The sequence below is a fragment of the Pteronotus mesoamericanus genome, unplaced genomic scaffold, assembly GCF_021234165.1.
Source record: "Pteronotus mesoamericanus isolate MK-2021 breed Mesoamerican mustached bat unplaced genomic scaffold, CSHL_Meso_final contig_46, whole genome shotgun sequence".
NCBI lineage: Eukaryota > Metazoa > Chordata > Mammalia > Chiroptera > Mormoopidae > Pteronotus > Pteronotus mesoamericanus.
The window spans coordinates 1212823-1234608 of NW_026555170.1; the positions used below are offsets into that span (position 1 = coordinate 1212823).

The 21786-nt window shown below is 42.8% G+C and overlaps 1 protein-coding gene across 2 annotated transcripts; it reads right to left on the bottom strand.

Moving 5' to 3' along the window:
• Positions 1-1046: 1046 nt before the first annotated feature.
• CUNH14orf93 (chromosome unknown C14orf93 homolog) lies at positions 1047-21786 on the bottom strand. Of its 2 annotated transcripts, XM_054577808.1 has the most exons (7): positions 21727-21786; positions 10759-11803; positions 8344-8664; positions 4683-4744; positions 4144-4247; positions 2854-2966; positions 1047-2576 (listed from the first exon to the last, which is right to left on the bottom strand). In XM_054577808.1, exons 2-7 carry the CDS (start codon positions 11350-11352, stop codon positions 2157-2159), a joined length of 1614 nt encoding a protein of 537 aa, XP_054433783.1. In that variant the 5' UTR covers positions 11353-11803; positions 21727-21786; the 3' UTR covers positions 1047-2156. The 2 variants fall into 2 exon arrangements, with proteins under 2 accessions (XP_054433783.1, XP_054433784.1); XM_054577809.1 differs by lacking the exon at positions 8344-8664.

Here is a 21786-nt window from a genome sequence, read left to right on the forward strand (position 1 = left end):
TTGGTGGTGGCAGCGATAAGCACAGTTGGGATCAACAACCTGTGTTTTCAGGGGATCATAGGAAGTGGACACAAGGGATAGAGGGGAGCACTGAGGGCATGCTCCAATAGTGCTCACAACCTCAGGGTAACCAGTCCACAGTCTGAGCTGGAGCCGGGAGTTTCCTGGGACCTATTTTCCATCCCTAAGACTTTAATTAAGGGCTGTATATACAGGTGACGGCCAAATCCACATCTCCAGCCCAGAGTTTTCTTGGATTTAAAAATTTCATCTGACTACTAGTATCTCCACTTGATTGTCTCAAAGTCATAAAACACCTCATCTTTCCTGCCTCCTGAAACTGGCTCCTCCAGCATTCCCTGAATAAATGGCATCATTAACCACTTAGCTGCTTAATCCAGAAACCTGAACATCAACCTTACGTCCTCCTCTCTTAACCTCAAATACAACTAAGTCCTATCTGTTCTGCTTCCTAAATCCCTCTCAAATCTGCCTCCCTTCATCACCACTATGGCTGTCAGGCCACACTCTTTTCTCTCCTGAACCACTGCAGCAGTCTCACTGCCAAGCTTTTCTCCCTCCAAGCCATCTCATAACCTGAAGTGAAGTGAGTCTTCTAAAACACAGAAATGATTAGCTCACTTCCCTCCTTAAAACCTTTTAGTGAGCCCTGGCTGGTGTGGCTCAGTGGATTGAGCACCAGCCTGTGAACCAAGGAGTTGCTGGTTTGATTCCTAGTCAGGGCACATGCCCGGGTTGCAGGCCAGGTCCCTGGTAGGGGGGCGCTTGAGAGGCAACCACACATTTATGTTTCTCTCCCTCTCTTTTCTCCCTCCCTTCCCTTCTCTCAAAACAAAAAACCACCAAAGACCTTTCAGTGATTTCTGAGGTCTAAACTATTTAAGATATTTTACAAGGTTTCTCTACCTCTGCAGCCTCTTCTCTCAGCATCATCCCCTCCACAAGCTGTTCTGCAGTAGAATTGTACTTTGTCTGTGCTCCCTAGAACTTGTTGTTCCCTGTGTTTAAAATACTATCCTGGCCTCTTCTTCTCTTCTGGTTAACTCCTCCTCATCTTTCAGGTATCAGTTTAAACACCACTCTGAGAAGCCTTTCCAGACCACCAGAGTAGGTTAGCTACCCCTGCTGTATACTGCCAGTGCACCCTACACTCCTTCATTATCACTCTTAGCACACTTTTTTTCACTGCCTAGCTTTCTGACTAGATAATAAAACCTCTGATCAGCATCTACCTTGATGAACAGTGTATCTATAGCACGGTAACTGACACTTAGTAAGCAATCAGTGTTTGTTATATGAATGACTGAATAGAAAGCCATTTTTATTTCCCAATCTATTCAAAATGCACAAATTTTGTGTACTAGTGTGTGCACACGTGCACACACACATATCCCTTCCTCAAAATACTGCTTGGCTGATAGGACTAAGAAATAGCTACAGAGCCCTATATACTGTTTGGTCACACAATGGGAAAGAAGTGCCAGTGAGACATGGGTATTTTTTAAGTCCTAACTACCTCATATGTAAGATGCAAGTAGTAAAATCTGCTTTATATAATTCAATAAAGTTATTAAATCTAAATCCTAAATCCCAAAAAGGGATGGAGCCCCTCCCAGTTCTGCTCAGAAGAATCAAGCTCATGACTGAAACTGCCCACCGGGTGGCAGTATTACCCTGGACTGGTCCTGTGCTGCTTCCAGTGCAGAGCAAGACCAGCAGTCCTGGGAAGCAGGAGGTGCAACCAGAGCTGCTTCCCCAGAGCTTTGAATGAAACAAACAAAAAAAATAACAACAGAAACAACCTCAGAGACCAGGGCATATGTCGAGAAGGTCTCATGTTTCTTAGACACATCCTCCTCCTTTTCTCATCCTAGGCTCTTCTGAGGCACTGTTTATGCTTAGGAATTTTCTAGCTTGCCATTCACAATTGGGGGGAGCAGTTTCCCCACTTTCAGATAAGTCCTTTTATTCCACCAGAGCTGCCAGCTTCCACTTCCTGTAGGGAGTGTAAGAAAAGAGGCAGACTTGGTTTCTTGGACTGCAGAGGATATCTCAGTATTCTGGGAAGGCCCAGAGCCACCTTTTTCTGAGACATGAGGAGTGGCAGAAGCCACAGCTACTCTTGATTATAGATTTCACTCATCCTTTTCCACCTTGATTTCAATGAATGAGTTCAAGTCAGGACAGCAGGTTTTGTGGGACTGGTCAAACGACAGAGAGAGAGGTCCATTTCCATCACCTCCCTCATCTTCCTCTTCTTGGAAATTAGGATTGTAAAGTTCTGGTGGAAGGAGCTGGGCCTCAGCAGAAGGTAATCGGTCTGAGGGAGGCCCGTACACACGGTTGGCTTTAGTGCCATGCTTAGAGTTGGCATCCAGATGGTAGCAGAGCTCTGTGAGGCGCTGGGCCCGGAAACGGGGAGGCCGGGCTACCCAGACACCTGGCTCATTAAGACTGTCCTCTTCATCTGACATCAGCTCTTCTGTCACATCCTTCCATAGGCGTTGGTCCTCAGGTCCAAAATGTCTCATAATACTGGATCGGTTGGCAAAAAGCTATGGTACGAGCCGAGGACAGAGATTAGGAAGAGAAACAAACTATGGGTTAGGTTTGGGGATAGGGTCTGGGTGGGAAGAGTGCTCTGCAAAATCTGTGCCTAAGGGAACCCAGCCCCCAAGTCAAATCTTAGAACTAGCTCACCCTCTTCCTACTCTATCTGCCTACATTCCTGGCTCTCAACTCTATTCTCAGATGCCACTACCTCTGGCCCTTCCTACTGCAGCTTATTAGGGTTTAGAGCTTACATCTTGAAAGAAGGGCCTAGAAACATACCCGGTATCTGCGACTTCGAAGTTTCTTCTCCTCTTTTTCCTTCAGGCCTTTAAAGGGGTTCAGGGAATTGCGGTACTCACGCCTCTTAGTAAGGAAGTAGGCTACACAGGCTCCTGGCAGGTAGGGAGAAGGGAGAAAGCAAAGAGCAGTGATTCTCAGTCCTTTGTTCTAGCTGAACACTACTGGATGGGATGGTGAGAATCACTATTTAGATGATGGGTTTTCTTGGAATAATCGCCCATCAGAAAAAAAAAATATTATCCACTATTTTCAAAACTTCTTTGGTTTAGCTCTCCCTGCCCACATCTATCTCTAACACTAATTCCTCCCATATCTCCCACTAGAAGAAAAACTCCAATGCTTTTGTAACCCCCCCCCCCCAATTAAACTCACCCCCATTCTACTCTGCTGATACTTATCTCAGTTACACCATTTTGGCATACACAGTGGCAGACCCTGGAAGTTGGGGTCAGCACCCCCCCACACACACACCGTGGCCATTAACCACAGAGCTATGCCTGAGTCTCAAGGCCCCACTAGAGGCTAGAGGCTGCAGGCAGGCTTAGGGCTTGAGCCCATGAGCGTGGACACTGTCGTCCTGCCTGCCAAAGGCCTTAGCATTCCCATGGGTGGGGCCAAGGAGACCAGATGTCAGGGTGGTATCAGGTCTCTGCTCAGGACGGGTCTGACAAAGTTACATGTGATATGGTGGTATGCCCTGGACTCGGGTGGACAGATCCTCCAAGCCCACCCTGGTTCCGTGGCTGACTTGCCAGGTGGTGTTAAGCAAGTTGTTTCTCATTCCTTGCTGGGTCTGTTTTCAGACTAGCACTGCCAGTGAGGACTCCTAGGAGTCTTCCTGACTCAGACAGGTGTCAAGTTTGCCCACTCTACTGAATTGTGACATTGGCTCTCTTCTGCAGAATCGTTCTTAATGCCTCTGGGTTAGCTACAGACAAATAACATAATAGCAAGGAAAATAGAAAGCCCAGGACCTAATATGTAGGGGTGCAGGGGCAGGCCTACATTCTGATCTTCTTTTCCTACCACCTAGGTTTAGGCCCTACGTAAACATCACACATAATGATATTTTAAACCTTTCCTTCTCCCATTTTCATTTCAGACTGAGTAGGGCAATAAAAAGGCAATTAGAGACAATCCTGTGAATACATGAGAAGCAAAAAAAAAAAAATTTTTTTTTAATCTATTTTCGTCATCTTCACTATGCCTCTTCTCTGATCAGAAACAAAGGGAGAAGAATGAAATGGGAGTTAACTCAGTGTTTCTCACCTTTCAGCTCCTTATCGGTGTAATTGTGGGGACTGGTCATCAGCTCCTGCTTGAGCTTTTCCAAAAGGAACTTCACTACTGAAATATTCCAAGAGGATTTGATGCTACCACAAAGAGAAGAGAGTGAATAAAGCAGTCAGCATTTTTGAAATTAGACAGATAGAGATTCCCAGTTTTAATCAACTTTGTGGTAAACTCCTCCATGGCCTAGGATAGGAAACAAGAGGTAATGGTGTGTCCAAAGTCTTAGACTCATTATGTTAAAGCAGCCCCCTCAACTTCCCTCTCCTTGGCAAAATATGTCATGGCTCTATTTTTAAAATTTTTTAATTAATTTATTTTTTAGAGAGAAGGGAAGGGAGGGAGAAGGAGAGGAAGAGAAATATCAATGTGAGGGAGAAACATTGGTTGCCTCTCAGGTATGTGCCCTGACTGGGAATCAGGAGTTGAACCAGCAACCTTTTGCTTTGTGGGACAATGCCCAACCGAGCCACACCAGTCACATACATCATGATTCTTTTCCCTCAAGTGGATCATACCTTTCAGACCCATTGAATCTCTTGTCATTGGTGATGTGATTATGCACATTGTGGACCAATTTCTAGGGGAAAAAAACAAACACACACAAAATCAAACCAGGAGTGGACATGATGAAACCTTCCTCTGGTCCCTATGCATTGTCCCCACAGGGTTCTCCACCTGAATCCTTCCCACGATTTGGGAACCATTTCTGTCAAAGTCCCTTCTTAGCCAGAGAGCCTATCCAAGTTAGTATTTCTAATGGGACCCTTTCCCCTGATCTTTTTAATTAATTTGTATGAAGACTCCAAGATCATGCCTGGTCTTACTTCTGCTCCTGAGGAGTACGATCATTAGAGCAGAGGGTCTCAAACATTTCCACAAACATACTCCCAATAGCAAGGAGAAAGTGGATATACACCAGGGCTATTGCAAGTGGACATTTCTTGAAGCCCTGTACTCTAACAAATTTTCAAAATTTCTTCATAATATATCTGTATTTTTTAATATAAAATATTTTCCAAAATCTAGTAAAACTGACAAGCCAGAAAAATGCCCCAGGTATATCCTTTTGCACATTACCACAAATCCCAGGGGTACACACACCATGGTCTGAAAAATACAAACCTAAAATAACAGATATGTGAACTGGAAGGGACCTTGGAGGCTCTATCGCTCAGCCCCCCTTTTACATCATTAAACAGTCTTTCAGCTTTGCTTATACATCTTTAATGATGGGTCCTCACTAGTTTTTGAGTCATATTATTCTACTATTGAATATCTCTATTAAAAACTCCTGCCTCTGATGCTCCAAATTCTGACTTGTTTTGCCTATAACAGTACCTGGAATATTTTAAGACAGCTGCCATGTACTTCCAAAGTCTTCTCTTACCTGATCTAAATATCCCCCACATCCTTTAGCCATTCTTCATAACAGTTTCCAGACAGACTCGTCATGAAACCATGAGGCTCTCTGGTTTGCCAGTGTCCCTCTTAAGAGCGTGGCACTTGGAACTGAATCTAACTCGTTAGTTGAGGTCTGGCCAAATGGAGTGTTACTTCCCAAGTGGAACTCTACACTTCTAGGAATTAAACCCAAGATAGTGTTACCTTTCTTAGCAGCCCTATCCCTACTCACAATGTTACAGGGTTCATTCATAGTCAACTCAAGTTCATTTTTCACATGGATTACTATGTCTACCACTCTGCAGATTTTTAAACATTTTCATGCAGGATTTAACATTTTTTCCTATTAAATTTAGTATTTAGTTATGTTGTTTCCAATTATATTTTCATTCCAGGCTCCTGCAGTCAATGGATGTTAACCAGTCCCAAGTTGATGGACTCATACCCTGACCTCAGGGCCTAAGCATTTTATTCAGAAACGTCCAATTTACCCTTCTGCCTCTATGGCTGACTGACCATATCAACTTAGGAAATTACTGTTAATTCTTTGTGGCTAGGGTCTCCACTCTCTCTATAAAGACTATTATACAAACTTCATATTTGATAAAGTTATTTTACCTCTTAGAAGTCCAAACATAAGGAATCACAGGGTATTGTGTGAATGCTCTAGGGAGAATTTGAGAGTTGCAAAAGAAGAAAGGAAAAAAAGGAGTTACATAGTTCCCAGTTCAAGTGGCTTAGAAGAGATGAGCTGATAAAAATCAAGCCAGGCTTGAAATGGAAAGGGAAAATACTCTAAATGATACTAAGTAATAAGACTGTAAAGGCTGCTGGCTCACCTGTATCCTGAGTGAGCTAAAAATGAATGGATTTCTACAAGGGGTGTTGGGGATATGCAGCATTCCAAGGAATTAAAAATTCTGGTTTGGTCCTTTGGATCCCCAGCAGCAACCCACAGGAGTTATCAGCAGATTCGAGAGAGGCCTCTCTGATTCCTCTCCAGAGCTAAAGGTTGGAATAGTGAAGATCTGCATTATCCTCTCTCTAAACCTAGTCTGGCACAAGAATGTTTTAAACATTCCTCTGTGAAAGGCAGCAAAATTCCCTGACTGGTTCTCTAGATCCTTTTCAGGTACTAAAATGAGTGAGCATACTGTACTCCCAGAAGGTCTGCTGTTCCACCAAGTTCTTCAAAGGACAGGAAGAAGCCAGGCCTCAATACTAGACCTGTTACTGGAGGCAGTAGGCAGGAGAGGAATGGAAGTGATAGAAAATACTGATTTTATGCAAATTAGAATTATAATATATTTATTCATAACTTAAACACTATAAGTTTGGGAGAAATCCCTTGAAATGCCTCCATTTTTACCACTGGCAGCAAAAGTGGATCTCCTGGGCCAGAAATCCATGACAGAGAAACTAAACCTAGTTCCTGGGGGTTTTTTTTGTTGTTTTTTTTTTTTAAGATTTTATTTATTTTTAGAGAGAGGGGGAGTGAGGGAGAAAGAGAGGGAGAGATACATCAATGTGTGGTTGCCTCTCCTGCACCCCCTACTGGTGACCCGATCCACAACCCAGGCATGTGTCCTGACTGGGAATCAAACCGGCGACTCTTTGGTTCACTGGCTGGCACTCAGTCCACTGAACCATACCAACTGGGGCACTATTCCCTGTTCTTGATAAGTGACCAGATGTCCCTGAACACAACCAAAATTTGGAATGAAGCTTAGAAACCAGTTGATTATGGTGTCTTTCTTCCTAGGGAGAAAAAGAATCCCTTAATGTAAAAACAAATCAAATGAAAGGGAGAGTAAGAGTAGGATCTCTTAGAAAAAGGAAAAGGGAGAAAGAAGTAATGTAAATAAAGGAGGTATAAGTGTTTTCAATCTTTGCTAAGACTGTAACAAGAAGAAATGTGCGACATACAGTGATAAGATTTCAGTTGGATGTGAGTGGAGATCTCCACTGCTAACCAGAACTCCCAAGTTACTTCATCAGCCATTATCCAGGGAATGGAAACCCATTACAGTCAATCTGAATATTAGATGGCTAAAGAACATCCCCATGATTATCAGAAAGATGTTTTTGGGTACAGAGTTGATCCTAAGGACTACAATCACCCTAGAACAGGGTTTCTCAACCTTGGCACCTGACATTTTTGGCTGGATAATTGTAGGGGATTGTCCCATAAGCTGTAGGATGTTGAGCAATGTTCCTGGTGTGGGGCTTTATGCCACACCAAGGTTGTAGGCAGAACTGGCTCAGGCCAGTACATTCTCTGCCAGGAGCTCTTACTCACTAGAATCCCCAAACCTTTATAAGTGAGCTTACTGCCTGGTGGCTCTCTGCATCTTTGGGGATTGGGACCTCAGGACACTCTGGCCTTTCTGCCCAAAGGGCTTATCCTGAACACAGGTAATTTGCAGGTAGTTTCCAGTGCTACCCTTCACTGGTCAAACTGCTCAATCCCTTAAAGATCTTCCCCTTAGGGTTATTAGATCCCTGGGAGATGTGATATAATGCCCCCCTCTTAAAAAGAAGATAACAGTATATCCAGAAAAGCCTTTAAAAAGTTCTATTGATAAGAGGGACGCCCTACCCCTAGAGCTATGAAACAATCTCCTTCTTGCCCCTCCCTCTCCAGTAAGATTCAGGATACCATTCATTTGATAAAATAAAATGAATGTTATCTGGAAGTTTAACATCAACCCACACTTCACTCTTCATCTATCTTTCCATACTGAAGAAAAATTCATAGAAATTGAGCTCACTCACAGAGAGTACCAGATCCCGCTTGCGCCTGGAGTTCTTCTGCCCACTCCCTCTGGTCCTGCATGGGGAAGCGGTAAACCCTAGAGAGTGTCTCAGCTCCCCAGTTCCCCCTGGGCCTGACTCTTCCAAGGCACCTTCCAGCGCAGCGGCAGCACTGAGCATGTCCTCGGGGCGAGGCAGTGGCAGCTTGGTTCCATTTTCTGGCCCTGTCTCTGAGGTTGCCCGCTGGATAGCCAGTTGTGTGGCTGGTGAGAGCTGCTTGGCATAAGCAGAGACCAGCACTCGCTGTACTGCACCCTCAGAGGCCACATAATCATCCACCAGCTAAGAACATAAAAAAGAATAGCCTATTAGCCAGCCAGGCTTAGGGGAACCTGGTTAACCATCAATCTTTGGCCAAGGATAATGAACAGAGTGGAAAGCAGGAGGGATCTTGCACAGCCTTTAATAGTCAATGGCTTGTTTCTCTGGGACTCCTACAGGAGTGTTGGGCAAATACTTCTGTGTGTACAAGGCCTCTTATGTTGGGTCATTACCATAGGACTGATTATAAGGATAAGGCATGTTTCTGACAATCTATTTATGAGGGGTCATTTAAGATTTGTTCTCGGGTGTAAGAATTATAGCTAAGTAAGTGTTTCATATAAAAGGGATGGGGGGAGGAAGTGATGACAAGAAAGGAAAACCAAGCAAGAGAAGGAGCAAGAAAATAAAATGGTAACACTAATAAAGGGGAGAAACTGGAGAAAAACGGGAGCAAAGGAGGGAGGTACAAAGTCAGAAATCTCTAGAGAGGCTGCCACCAACTCCCCCCAACCCCCATTCCTTTTGTGGGGTCAGTCTGTGCCCTTACCTTGACCCTGCCCTTGCCATTCAACTGTCACTGTCTTGACACTTACTTGCCTACCTGTGTCCTCATTCAAGGACATACAGGACAGGGAAAGGAAGGAGGGTGGAAGGGAGAAAGAGGAAAGAAGAAAGGAGGGGGGATTTCTGCACCAAGAAAACTAAACAGTGAAAGTGGCAGAAAAAAAACACAGAAAGAAGCGGGGGAGGAGGCTGAGATTTATAGACCTGTGAGCTGCTTTCTGCGCTGGAAAATGTAATTCCATCCTGTCAGCTCGGAAGCTTTCCCTGCCTGAAGGAATCAGAGCTCAGGGCATTGCCTGGCCCGGTACCCTCCTGCCTCTTCCTCCCTTCCCGATCCCTCCTTCCAGAGCCCCACCCCACTGAAAGTCCTGGCCATGCACTGGGGAGAGCAGCAGTGGCCATCACCTCGGCCCTTGGGGAGCAGTGACCAGCTGCAGTGTGACACTGGAGGGGGACAGAGGAGTTTATATTCCTTTCTCAGATCCAGCAGATGGGCTGGGCATTACTTCCCATCCTCCACCCTGTGTGTCCTGCTCCTCTGCTCTTTCCTGGGTGTCTGAGCCTAGTCATGGCAGGAGGAGGAAGAAGCTGGGGAAGGAGAGTTGACAGACCTCCCACTGTCTCTCAAGTAGCAGCACATCTGTTATTTTCCCATCCCTATGATTTCTAGAGTTGTTCCATCTCCTTTCCCATACTTCTGTGGGTGACATTCTGCAGTTTTTACTCTACTCAGCCAGGATTTGCCTGCTCATATGGCCCTGAGCAATAAAGAAACTGAAATAACACAAAGTATTGTACTTCTGTCTTTTTCTGCTCACAAATATGCTCTTACTTCCCTCTTTCTCCTTACATTATTCTCTTGCTGTTAACTCTCGGTGGCCCACTTCTTTTCCTCCTCTTATTTCCTTTCCTTTGCCTTCCTCCCACCTTACCTCTTATTTTCTCTTGCATAAAGTCTCCCTCCGTTTAGATTCACCTCTTATGCTCCCTTTTTTTACTTTTTCTTGTTCCTCACCCCTTCATTTCCACCTGCCTCTTCCCCTCCCTATTCTGTCTTCTATTATCTTTGTCCTCCCCCTCTTACTTTTTCCTTCCATCTATCTTTCTCCACCTTTGCCTCTCTCCCCTCTCATTCCCATCTTTCTGTACTGAATTCCTCTTGGTAAGCAGAGGGCTCGTGATAAAATATAAATGAGCCGTCTGTGCACAGCAGGCATTCTCGCTGGGAGAGGCAGAGCACATGGAGCAGCAGAGACAACTGTGGAGGAGAAGGTGCCACACAGCTACTGAGAGGGAGGGAAGGGCATCCCCATCACCACACACATACCACAAATGACCTCCTGCCAAAGAGGCTATGGTTCATGAAGGAAACAGGAGTGCTGATTATCTCTGAAGGCAAAGGAAATGTGGTGTTCTGTTTTATCACAAATACAACCAACAGAGAGGTTTAAAGAGGGGGACAAATACAGAAAGAGAAATAAAAGAGAAAGGCCAGGAAAAGCACTAAGAAGCAACAACACTCGTGTCCTACTCTGCAGCCATACTCACGGGATTGAGCATCGGGGTCCCCTCATTGGCAGTCAGGGCACATCCCGGGAGCCGCATATCTCTCTGAGTGGCTGGGAAGCCCAAAGGCCCCGGCCCTACAGCCAGGGCCGCTCCCAGCTGCTGCTCGATCACCACCTGCACACCGCTGCCCACGCTGTCACACTCCTCTTCCACGGTAGGCACAGCCTTGCAGGCTTCCCCAGGGCTCTCCTTGAGAGACCCAGGTTCCTCAAGTGGTGAACCATGTGCCCGGCTGTCCCCATCTTCATCAGGGGTGGACACTTGACCTTGCCTCAACTCACCCACTTCCTCCTGGAGACGTTTTAACAATTCATTGTTGGCCCTGGCAAGACCCAGAGCAGCCTCAGCCAGGCCCACTGCCTTATCCACCCGCTGGTAGATAATATGCAGGAGCTGGTCTGAACTTTGAACAGCCAGGCCATGTCCAGTTACTGTGATAGGGGTACCAGGAGGAGGATTCCCGCTCTGAGAGCCCGTGCTGCCCCCATTAGTCTCGCTCTTACAGGCACAGCAGCAGCATCTGGACTCGCTGCCACTGGGAGGGGAGAAGAGAATGGTGGCACTGAAGGACATGGCTGACGGAATGAGGAACAACCACGCTCAAACTGCTGGCCTGCTCCCAAAGCTGTCCCCTGTCGAATGGACTTCACGGGTTTGGTAGGAAGCACTGGCCTCTTTGGATTCACTTTTCTTTCTCATGGAGGGTGATCAGAGGAGCCTGGGCACCAGGCAGTGTGTTCTGTGAAGGAGTATGCAAGCCATGAAGGAACATATAGTCCATGACTGCTTCTCCTTGTCCTGCACAGGAAGGTAGATGCCTTCTTCTGTCTGCAGATCCTGTGCTCTACTAGCACAACACACTGGGTATCACATTCACCCCTTACTGAAAGCGTGGTGCCTACAAAGGCCTCCCTGATGAACACAGTTTTGGGGGTAGAAGGCGTTCTTCCTGCACACAAGCATGGAACTTCCTACCACTCCAACCTAAGGAGCAGAGAGGGGACTCGAAAAGACCCACTGAGATCTGAAAAGATTAGAAGATTAAGGAAGAAAATGTAGATCTGTCTTCTCCTCCTCATTATCTTTGCTGTAATAACAATATTGTATTTTATTGCTTTGACATCATTCCCTAAGGAGTTCAGAACATTGCACATAGTTATCTCACCCATAGAGCAGCCCTAGGAAACACATATTACACCAAGTCCAGCAAAAAGACATGTGAAGAAGTTATATATCTTTTTCAAGATCAGAGGAAGACAGCAGAATCTAATTATCTATTTTTAACCTAGTGTTTATTTTTTTTGACCTGATACAACTTTTTGTTGACATAAAGAATCATGATTCTATCCTCTATAATTTTCATACAGATGCATTCAGAGTAAGACTCCTAAATAAGAAATATGCTGGTCACTGATCAGAGAAGTGAGCTGCAGGAACCCAGGGCTGCAGAGCCCCCTGTTCTGCTGTATACCTGGCCCTCCTCCTCTGCAAAGGAAAGTAGTTGTTGTGAATCCTCCAGTACATAGCCCAGGGAGATCACCTCTGGGGCCCCTCAGCTCCACTTCTCATGCTCCTTAAGGGAGAGGCAACTGCTCAACAGGAATGCCTAAATAGCTAAGTGCTGCGGCTCTGCCCACATGACCAGCCCCCATCAAAGGAGAAACCAGAATACCAATGATAAACCAAACTGCCTCTCTTTTGAACTACTATAGTTAAGCAACTAAACTACTTCAGGAGAGAGAGAGGGAAAAAAGGTGTGGAAAGGTTGATTTTTACCAACGAGAACACTCCAAGGAACCTCATACTGTCATTTTCTAAATGACACCTGATTATAGAAAAAAGAATCATTCTGCCTGAAGCTCCCTAAGTGACAAAATCTTAAGTGTGTTTACAATTTCCTATCTTACCCTGCAAATTATAACATCACAATTAAAAGGAGAGGAGGAGGTTAGAAAAATTTTCTGTATATTGAAATGGGGGGGTTGGTATCCTGGGGTTTTTTTTGAATCAACAATTCCATTTCAGAAACAGGTAATATCAATGCCTCTGAAGCAGGAAAGTGTAAATCTGACAATGCATTTTCATTACACTTGCTTATTAAAGAATAGTCTTTAATTTGTTCTTCCCACCTTTTATATCAAGAAATGCTTTTCTGTGCCAGATACTCACTTCTTGCAAGAACTGAACTTAAATCCATTATAGCTTCTCTGTCATTAGAGTTACTAGAAGGCACGACTAAACCTAAAACTAAAGGTTAAAGCCAAATTAAAACTAAAGGTTAAAGGAAAGCACTAAGTGATTCCTACATCAATTCGTGGATGAATCATTTCTATATCGTTTTCCCTCTTAAATAAGGGCCTACACAGCTCCTGCAGGTTTTTTCATTTTTTAATCAACATCATGCAAGGAGTTTAATCTGAAACATGGGTGTTGTGAAACAAATAAAGTTAAGTAGATGATAACATAGAAATGTTTGTCAGTTGGGTTAAGTATTTGTAAAATCAGAAATTAAGATGCATCAAGCTGGATACTGGGCAGGGGGGATAGAGGGGCCTTTTCTGATACCAAGCTGAAGGCTGCTACAATCTTGCTCCAAACACTCTTTCTTGCAAGAGGCCTTAACCCCTGCCTGCATGGTGCTGCCTGGAGCCCTTCCGTCCCCCTTCAATGATCTTTCCAAAACAGCACTGAACTGGAAATTTTTTTTAAAAGGCTGGGGGTGGAGCGGGGTGTGTTCGGGTGTGTTCGTCCTCAGCACCACTTAAGAGCTGTTACTCACTTGTTTTTCCTCATCTCTGCCTAGAGTGTTTTTTGTTAAGATTATCTAGAGTGCTGGTATCTAAAGAGTTAGGAACCTACTGCGTGCTGGCACTTGGTCAGTGTTCCACAACAGCAGCTGGACAATACAATGATTATTTCTGAAACACTTGTGTTGCCATCCTGGACACCCATCCCAATTTACTAATCTTAAAAATAAAAAAAAAATTTCAATGGCTTGAAATGGAATTTGGGGGATTTCCCCTAAATTTAATCTCAAATTTCTAAGAATAAATTCAAATCTACAAAAATGCATTTATATAGGTACAAAAGCTTATGATACAAATTAAAGATAATTAAGAAAACAAAGTACTTGCAATGTATTTACTATAATATCTGGTTTTAGACTAAGAATAATATTCAACTCTGCTAGTTTTTAATAATATACTTTCCTATTGTGAATTCTCTTTGTTCAATTTCTTTCTACTTTTCTATTCTGTGTGTTAACATACTATGTTCATTTTAGAATGTCACATTCAGGACAATAAGTGTTTTTTTTTAATTAACTGCAGTATACTGTAGACACAATGGGAGTTCAAATAACTCTTTCTTGGTTTCCATAAATATTATTGCTGACTTATTTCCCTGCCTCCTGCTATAGTCTCCCATTGAACTCTAAGACACTGAAATGAAAGGACAAGGAAAGAAACTGGGTCAGCAGGGAATAAAGGGGTATTTCACATTATCATATTTACTAACCAGATAACTTAAATGCTGGATAGTGATTAAAAACAAAACACTAATGTCATTAATTACATGCATTCCCATTACAGAAGGTGAACAAGTTTGTTTTTCAAAAAAGAGATATTTCTAAAAATTCCCTATATGTAATGTCATGCCAAAGGATGAGTCACCAAAATGGATTATCACTTCTGAGTACTCGAAGAGAAGACAAAGTCCCCACATGCAAAGAGCTAACAGCCTATGTGAGATTTGGAAAGTCTAAAAAACAAGCAATACCAACAAGTGCCTAAAAATATGGTACAGGCTAAAAAACTGAGGAGTTAGATAGAAATAAGGAAAAAAATCAACAAAGTGAGGTTATATGAGAAAGGGGTCTTACAGAAGAAAAATCTCTACTTGAGCCTTGGGTAATGTATAGAATGAACTGGTTAGGGTAGTAAAAAGGCATAATAGGTGAGGAAAAACAAACAAACAAACAAACATTACAGGAAGTAACAGGGCACATGTGAGAGGGCAAAACAAAGGGGCTTATATAGAAAGCTAAGGAAAGCTGACAGAGGACCAAGCTAAGGAAACTCTTACAGCAGGAGTTGGCAAACCATTTTCTGTACAACCAGACAGAAAACAATTTGCTTTCTTTACAACAACTCAGCTCTGCAATTGTAGCACAAAACAGCCATGGATGATACGTTAAAATATGAGCATGGCTGTTCCAATAAAACTTACGTTATAGATATGGACATGTCATAAAATATTACATTTAATATTTACATTAAAAATACATAAGCCATTCTTAGCTTGTGGGCCATATAAAAACAGGTGGAAGGCCAGATTTAGTCCATGGGCTTGCTAACCCCTAAGAGTGTTTTAGAAACCTAAGAGTGGAACAGTTAGAGATTAGGAGACTCTAAGTAATCCAGGAGTGAGTTGATGAGAATGAAAGGGCTGTGGATATAAAGGTTCAACATCCTGGCAGAAGAACTGATATTTCTTTCTTTCCTTCCTTTTCTCTCTTTCTTTTTTTAAAGATTGGTTGCCTCTTGCACACCCCCAACTGGGGATTCTTTTTCTTTTCTCTTATTTTTTTCCTTCCTTCCTTCCTTTCTTTTTTCTCTCTCTCTCTTTCCCTTTCCTTTTCCTTTCTTTCTTTCCTTCCTTTCTTTTCTCTCTCTCTCTCCCTCTCTCCCTCCCCACCCCTTTTAAAGATTAGTTGCCTCTTGCACACCCCCAACTGGGAATCTGGCCCGCAACCCAGGCATGTTCCTCGACTAGGGATTAAACTGGTGAACTTTCAGTTCACAGGCCGGTGCTCAATCCACTGAGCCACACCAGCGAGGGCTGATGATATTTCTTTACTTAATAAATATGAGGGATAGAGATAATGGTTAAAGACAACTTCAAGATTATAAACCTGAAGTACCACTGACATAATGATACAAATGAAGTTGAGAGGAGGCACAAGCATATTAAAAACATGTATTTATTTAACCTGTTAAATTTCAACTGATGGCAACATCTTTAAATAAAATGTACTGAAACCAACTAAGATTGAGAAACACAACCAACAGGAAGGTCAGAGGTGCAAGGCAGATTTGAAATCTTTAGCAGGAGCATTGTAATTGAAACTGAGAGTGACTGAGTTCACCAAGGGGTAAAATAAATATAAAGCGTGAAATGCAAAAGCCAAGGACAACACTTCAAGCCAATCCATGGAAGAGGCTTTATTAAAAAGGAATGGTCAGTGAGGTGGGAGAAAAACAGTGTTATGAAAGCCAAAGGAGAGACAATGTCAAGAAGTGGACCTAATCAACGATGACAGGAGCAGCAGGATGGTTAAAAAGGACCAAAAAAATTTGTGACGGTTACTGGTGATGATCAGAGAGTGTTTTTTTTTTGTTAGTAAAAGTAATACTACACAGCAGATAAAAGAGGAATTGAGTCCTGGCTGGTGTTGCTCAGTGGATTGAGCACCAGCCTGCGAACCAAAGGGTCACCGGTTTGATTCCCAGTCAGGACACATGCCTGGGTTGTGGGCCAGGTCCCCAATGTCGGGTGTGCAAGAGGCAACCACACATTGATGTTTCTCTCCCTCCCTTTCTCCATCCCTTCCCCTCTGTCTAAAAATAAATAAGATCTTAAAAAAAAAAAAGAAAAAAAGAGGAATTGACGGAAAGAAAATGGAAGCAAGACATGAAGTCAAGTTTTCTCGAGTTCATAACTGAAGAAAGGAAATAGGAGTAGGGGCTCTAGAGCTTTGGTATATTTAAAATGCAGAAAGAAAAAAGGCTAGTGAAAAGTAAAGAATACAGATATTAGAAAAGGGTGTAAGTTTTCTCCTAGCAAAGATTCTCCCAATGTGAGAAAAGAAAGGTGAGCTCTTCCTGACACTGCAGAGAAGAAAAACATAAATACAGGGACAAGGATTCGTTGTGGTGGAGAAAGGAAGACAAAGTTGTATACTATAGAGACATTCTTTTTACTTGGAGACAGACTTTCCACAGTACGAGTAATTCAAATTGCTAACAGAACTTTATTATAGGTACTGCTGCATTATCTGTTGTTACAACCTGTTCAGTTCTTTTTTAACACTTCAGACCTAACATAATTATCCTTGCTTTCTTCCTTCACTAGTTTGTTTCTCAAATCTTAAGAATGCTACATTATTAACATGCCTAAACATTATTTTGCCACCTTCTCAAAATGTGTAACTTTAATTCGATAACCCATGAAACTATACATGGAATGTTTGGAATGGTTAACTGTAGTAAATTAACCAGGCAGTACCTATAATACTATTATTAAACATTGATACTGTCAACCTTTGCAATTTCAGATTGCTAATCTATTTTAAAACTGAACTCATATTTTTGTTCAAGAAAGCATAGGAATAAACTAAGATTGACCACCATAGAATAATATACATGCCTTTTGCAAAATGCTATCAATTTTTAAAATTGAGTGTTCAGAAAAAGATCTTCAATTTTACGCTGTGTTGCCAACACAAAATGACAGCATCTGTCAAATTTAAATTTGCATAAAATATTTGTCTGGGGTTCATTTCAGTATTGGTCAAATTTTAATACATGATGAAAGGAGCCTAGAAAATGTACTTTTCAATAATTTTGGTATTTTCCTCGCAAATATTTGGATGAAAAAAAAAAGAAAGCTCATCTTTAGACAACTAGTTCAGGGTGAGACTGTCCATAATCTTAATTATCCCTTTTCTCCCAAGTCATATGTATTTTTATTAGAACTAAATATATCATACTCTTGGCAGCTCCCTTTCTTGCTTTCTACCCATTCTGAGTCTGAATTTTCTGCGTGACTGAGTTCACCTCCAAACTATGAAAAAATAAAAGTTTCTTCACTAATAGATGTGTATGATATGGTATCACTCAGATGATATACGTTTTTTATAATGGGCCCTTGCCTCATTCAGGGTCATGCTAGCAATGGGCTTCCTGAAATGTGATTACTGAAAGCATAGCAATTCATGCCATAATTTTCATTTTAAGAAATAAAAAATGAAAATGGCCACTTAAACCTCCTGCTGTACTGGTCGGCTCCAGTCCTCCACTCGAAGGTGGAAAATGGCTCGCTTGTTAAAAGGTCCTCTGAAAATTTATTTCTATCAGAAATGGGCTCTTTATCACACAAAAGTAGTAAGCAAATATCATAAAGTACGAATGTCCTGCAAAGAAAATCTAAGGTCTCATTTTTAGGGGTAAAAAAGAGAGATGTAGCCCTGGCCGGATGGTCCTATCGTTTTGAGCATTATATGTCAAGGTTGCAAGTTAAACCCCATCAGGACACATATGAAGAATTGACCAATGAATGCATGAATAGGTGGAGCAACAAATCAAAGCTTCTCTCTCTCTCCCTTCCTCTAAATTCAACTGAGAGAGAGAGGGAAAGCCATATAGACTCACACAGAAGAATGAAAAGGATTTCATCTAGCCCCTGTGGGTGTGGCTCAGTTGGTTGGAGCACCCTGCCACACACCAACACTGGGAGTTCGAGAGCTGGTCAAGGGCACATGCCAGGTAACCAATAGATGTTTTTCTCTCTCTAAAATCAACATACTGAAAAAAGAACTCCACCTAACCCCAAAAAATTCCAAGTATACTTGTAGGGTGACACAAGAGATTTTAACTCAGTCATTAGTCATTCATTATGCACAGTCATTATGTACATTTGCTAAAATGCAACTTGGTAAAATTAAATTTTTCCGGCTTAAGCGTTAAAGGAGTCTTCCTACATTTCTGGAGAAACTAAAAAATGAAAAACTAAAGCTGTATCAAGTGCCCAGAAAGCCCTCGGTAAATGACAGTTGGTTAGTCAAAAATGACAAGGTGGGCACCAGGACAGACCATTTCCGAAGAGACAGTGTGATTCAGCTACAGACGGCGGGGGGGGGGGGGGGGGGACCCAGCTCCGGCACTGCCTCGAAAGCCACACGAACAAGGCCACCCGCCCCTGAACCCAATCACAGAGCTTCTCCTGGGACTCCCGGGAAAGACAGGATCCTAGAGGGGTGGCAGGCAGCAGAGTGTCCCGAGGCGCGCTCAGGCACATAGCTGGGCCACCGTGGATAGACTACACGGCCACGAACGCTCTGCGGCCTTCAGCTGAGGGTGGCGGCGGAGCACCCGCTGCGGCCCGGAAATGGCAGCCCTACGGTGTTCCACCGCGTGTTCCCGGAAGCGCCGCGCCAGCTGACTCAGCGATACCAAATTCGGGCGCACCGATGGCTGAGGGAGAACGCTGCGCCCGCCCGTGTACCGGACCAGCGCGCGCACGCCCGTAGGCACCGCCCCGCTGTCCTGTCTCCCTGTGATTGGCGGTTAGACTACAGGGGAGCAGAGTCAGGGACGCTACTGGCTCCAATCTACAGTCATCAACGAGCCAGGGAAGGGAGGGGCCTCCTAAGGGAGGGACACGACTGCAGGCTTTTTCAAGGCCCGCCAGGCGCCATCTTTAACTTGGTTTTTTTGTTTTTTTCCCTCGCTTTTGTTTCTCTGCTGCTTACAAAGCCTCGTGTACAAGATTATAAATACAGTGGCCACAAAGAGGTTTTTTTTTTATTGTTGTTGTTTTTCCACAAATCGGTTTCACACTTTTGGTGGTGGAAGGCTTTTCGTTCCTGCCGGCCTTGGTTACAAATCTTTCAGATAGCACTAGCAAAGTCGCAGTTTCCCTTAACTTCAAAGAAGTTTTCATCTCTAGGGGCCTCGCGGATTCTCAAGCAAAATCAACTAAGTTTAGCTTAGCTTTGCTTTGGTAGGATGGCCACGTCAAGATATATTCGTGAGAGGAATTCTCTTTTCTACAAAGAAAGATACTCAAAGCAAGGACATTGGATGTGAGCCTACGGTCTTAGGAAAAATCAAATAGCTTAGGAAGTCAGGGGCTTGGGCTGTGTTCCACTCTAGGAAGAGCTCTCCCTTTTCTGGGAAGATAAAAAGTGAGGCAGAAAGTGTATGTGATGAGCTGCAGTGCTGTGGAAAATAATTAGAAAGGGTAATAAAACGCCATTATAAATTTACAGCACTGCCACCATCACAAAAGTCACTTAAATCTGACTAGATTTCAAAGTTTTGCACGTCTAAACTTGTAGAATGATCCACATTTGAAATAGTGTTTATTAAGCACTGATCTGACTTGCATTGTTAGGGAATAAAAATACACTCAGTCGAGTTAAGAAACGTAGAGCACCCACACAGGGCCGCTTTCATTACAATGAATGTCAAGATCTGTACAAATAATTTTATCGCCGTAGTTGTTTAGATGTCTCAAATATTGCTTGAAACTAGGACACTAGGTGAAGAATGGGAAATGTATTATCATCATACACATTGTGGTAGTGAAATCTGAACTCTACAGTAGATCCTTTTTTATCTCCTGCTTGCTACTGCACTTGCAACATTCCAGTTTCTCCCTCATCACCCCATATACTCCGAAGTTTTCACTCCAACCTGCAAACAGTTGAATATAAATATTTTCCGTATGACTCCTAATAAAAGACAGTGGTTCTGTAACAGAATGAAGTGAGAATATCGCTCATAAAACTGGAGATTCGGCTATAAGCTCGTCCTCAAATTCATATATTTTTCCTCTCTAACTTGGACATAAGCAGGCTTTTAATTCCAAAAATAACATGATAAAAAAGCATTTCTTATCCCTCCTATTATTTATTTGCCTTCGCCTCCTCTGACCCCTCCCTCTCACCACTGACCACCATGAACAGTTTTTGAGATTGGCCTCAACTGGATTATTTTCCTGATACTTTGCCAGCTGCGGAACTTTTCAAACAAATCCCAACCTATAAACGACAATTTTGTCAAAAAGCCAAAAGAGAACTTCCTTTTTTGAACACATCAACCAAACCACACATAAAGGCCAAAATATACACAGCTGTACATTTAAGAACAGGAGACAATAATAAGCAAAACCACTTGGTCGAAACAGTCACTAAAAAAGGCTTTGAACCACACATCCAATAAATTGCCTACCCTCATTTGCCACATGGACTGTATATGCCCTGCCAATTATTTAATTATTTACCCATCTGATCCTAATAGTAAATGCACACAGAATGAAAGTGCCTGAGTATGCTAAATGTAGGAATTCTCCTAAACTCGAATTTGCACATAACCCTGTTTTGATCACACACTTGGGAACACAACAGAAAAAACAATTCACACCCCAGGCGCTACTTTGCACACCTAAAACCAAAGGCAATCACTTTTGAAAACAAAATCTAATATGGCACGTATACACACATACTGTACATATACACAAAGCACAAAACCCCAAGGTAAACCTTTACGATATTATTTGCTTCATGAAACACACACACGTAGTCCTGAAAATGCGTGTAAGACACACTGTAAAAAGGGCTTTGACCCACTCCTCAGGGAAATGTCACAATTATAATAGCCAAACATTTTTAACCTCTTGGTCTTGGACAATTGCCATGTTAAAGCCACTTGGTTTTGGTTCTGCGTGTGTAAAACGCAAGCAAACAGCTTTGTGAGGGAGTCTTAAATCTCCGCTTTCTTCGACGTTGCCAGAGGCAAAATTTACATTATCCCTTCAGCCCGCTTAAAAAACGAAATCTATACTTCCCAAGCGGCTAATTTTTTTAAATCCCTCGACCATAAAAATTTACCAGTTCTTAAAATGTGATAGCAAAAAGAAAAAAAAATTCTCTATAAATTCGTCTGGAAACAGTTGTACACGAACATCCTGCTTCTCAACTTCTTGGTATATTTAAAACCTTGACCAGGAAAAAGAAAGAGTAAGAGAGACAGAAAAAGAAACGGGGGAAAGCGCAAAATTCCCCTTACCAAGTTTCCTCACCCCAACACTGCCACAGATCTCTATTTTTAAAAATTTTGAATACACACACAAGATTAAAGATGGGGAAAAATGGAAAAAGGATACCCGAAGGTCGTATGGCTCTTTGTATTCGTGTGTGTGCAAAAAGGAGGACGCGCGGAGCCC

Bases quoted from the DNA above. Each gene is read 5' to 3' on its own strand.
- CUNH14orf93 (XM_054577808.1), bottom strand. From the start codon at position 11,352: ATGTCCTTCAGTGCCACCATTCTCTTCTCCCCTCCCAGTGGCAGCGAG. The intron at 8,665-10,758 runs GTGAGTATGGCT...TTATGTTCTTAG, and splicing joins GGACCCCGATGCTCAATCCC to CTGGTGGATGATTATGTGGC. The intron at 2,967-4,143 runs GTGAGAAACACT...CCTACCTGCCAG, and splicing joins CACCGATAAGGAGCTGAAAG to GAGCCTGTGTAGCCTACTTC.